Source organism: Lolium perenne, chromosome 2 (assembly GCF_019359855.2).
Source record: "Lolium perenne isolate Kyuss_39 chromosome 2, Kyuss_2.0, whole genome shotgun sequence".
NCBI classification, from domain to species: domain Eukaryota; kingdom Viridiplantae; phylum Streptophyta; class Magnoliopsida; order Poales; family Poaceae; genus Lolium; species Lolium perenne.
In genome coordinates this window covers 86,321,910-86,323,901 of record NC_067245.2, presented here as the reverse complement: position 1 = coordinate 86,323,901, position 1,992 = coordinate 86,321,910, and the positions used below count along the sequence as shown (strand labels likewise).

The window sequence follows — 1,992 nt, the reverse complement described above, 5'->3', positions numbered from 1 at the left end:
TGCTAGGTTTGACGACATGACTAAAGGTCTCGTCGTAATCGATCCCGTGTTCCTGAGAGAAACCACGAACTACCCAGCGAGCCTTGTAGAGAGCGAGAGTGCTGTCGGAGTGATACTTGTGGAGATAAACCCATTTGCCACTAACCACATTGGCGCCCGAGGGTTTTGGAACAAGAGTCTAAGTATGATTCTTGCGGAGAGCATCTTGTTCCAAACACATGGCAGCAAACCAGTGAGGGTCAGCGAGTGCCTGGCGGTAGGTGCATACAATAGGCGAGACATAAGTGGTGGTGTTGAGGTTAAAAATATTGTGCGGTTGAATGATACCGTCCTGGAGGCATGTGCGCATGCAAGCGGGAGCGGGTCTGTTGGGCTGAACCGGCGGGGCATAGGAATAGACTGGGGTGATCGGTGGGCTTGGATGTGTAGAAGGACCAGAGTTAGGTGGGATGGGAAGAACTGAGGGAGTGGGTGAGCCAGGAGGATAGGGTGCAAGCGGCGAGGGTGGGACGTGCATGTGATCGACGTGGGGCTGCATGGGTGGCGGCTCGGGAGATGCTACGTGAGGCAAATCAGAGGGGAAAATGGAGTGAAGAAGAGTAGGAGATGACGCCGGGGGTGAAGAGGATGAGGAAGGAAAAATATTTTCGTCGAAAGTGACATGCCTAGAGATAAAAACACGCTGGGTTGGAATGTGCAGACATCTATAGCTTTGTGTTCGTGACCGTATCCAATAAAAACGCATGGAAGAGAGCGGGGCGCTAATTTGTTTGGGACCGTGGCAGAGAGGTTTGGGAGACAGAGACAACCATAGACACGGAGGTGATCGTATGTGGGGATTTTGTTGAAAAGAAGTTCGTGTGGTGTTTTGAGAAGAATAGGTTTGCATGGGCAAAGGTTGAGAAGATGAGTGGCAGTAAGAAGGGCTTCGGCCCAGAAGCGAGGTGGCATGGAAGCTTGGATTAAAATGGTGCAAATGACATCACTAGTGGTTCGGCGAGCGTGGCTTTGGGCTGCCAAGGACACCTGCACCCCGGGTCGGTGCAGGGTCACCTGGAAGCTCGTCTGGGTGCTAGATCTGCAGCGCTTTAACAACGCCCTTGGCCTACAGTGGATTTGGCAATCGAAGAATGGGGCGATCAAACCTTGGAAGGGGCTGTTGGAGCAGGCATCCAATCCTGACCAGGCCCCTGTTCGCCTCCATGACTGAAGTCACCATTGGGAATGGCATGGCGACAAGCTTCTGGTCCGATAGCTGGGCCGGGGAACCACTAAGGAAACAGTGGCCCTTGCTTTTCGAGGTTTCAAGGCGCAAGAACAGGATGGTGGCGGATGCAATAAATGAAGACCACTGGCTCACGGACCTGTGTGGGAGGATCTCCCTCGACCTGTTGCTGGACTTCGTCGCACTTCGACAGGTGGTGCAAGGGTGCAACATTGTCCCAGATACTGAAGACACCTTCCGACGGAAGTCCACATCGGGAGTTTACTCCGCGTCCTCCGCATATGCGCTGCAATTTGACGGGTCCCTGCAGTCCTCACTCCGTCATATATGGCCGGCATGGGCACCTCCAAAGTGCAAGTTCTTCATGTGGCTACTGTTGCAGCGACGGGTCTTCACAACTGATAGGCTGCTACGCTTTGGGATGCCCAATCAGTACTTTTGCCCTCTTTGCCGGAGGATCCTAGAGACCCCGGCGCACCTCTTCGCAGAGTACCCTTGGTCTAGGGGAGTTTAGGAGCGCACCGCGGCAGCGCTCTCGTGCCCGGCCATTCGGGCCCTAGATGGCGATGACCTGGCCCTCTCCTGGGCGGTGTCCAAGCTGGCGGGAAACGACCGTCGAGTTTCCCCACTGTCCATTCTAGTGGCGTGGGAGCTATGGCGTGAAAGAAATAGATGTGTTTTCTGTAATAAGGAGTTGAGTGTGTCTGGTCTAGTCCATCTCATTTCGGATGAGGCTAATAGTTGGGTGCTGGCCGGTGCGAGGCACC

The 1,992-nt window shown here is 54.3% G+C and overlaps 1 protein-coding gene across 1 annotated transcript; it reads left to right on the top strand.

Moving 5' to 3' along the window:
• The first annotated feature begins 1,202 nt into the window (after nucleotides 1-1,202).
• On the top strand, nucleotides 1,203-1,739 carry LOC139835530 (uncharacterized). Its single transcript, XM_071825389.1, has one exon. The coding sequence runs from the start codon at nucleotides 1,203-1,205 to the stop codon at nucleotides 1,737-1,739; it is 537 nt and encodes a 178-aa protein (XP_071681490.1).
• Nucleotides 1,740-1,992: the final 253 nt, after the last annotated feature.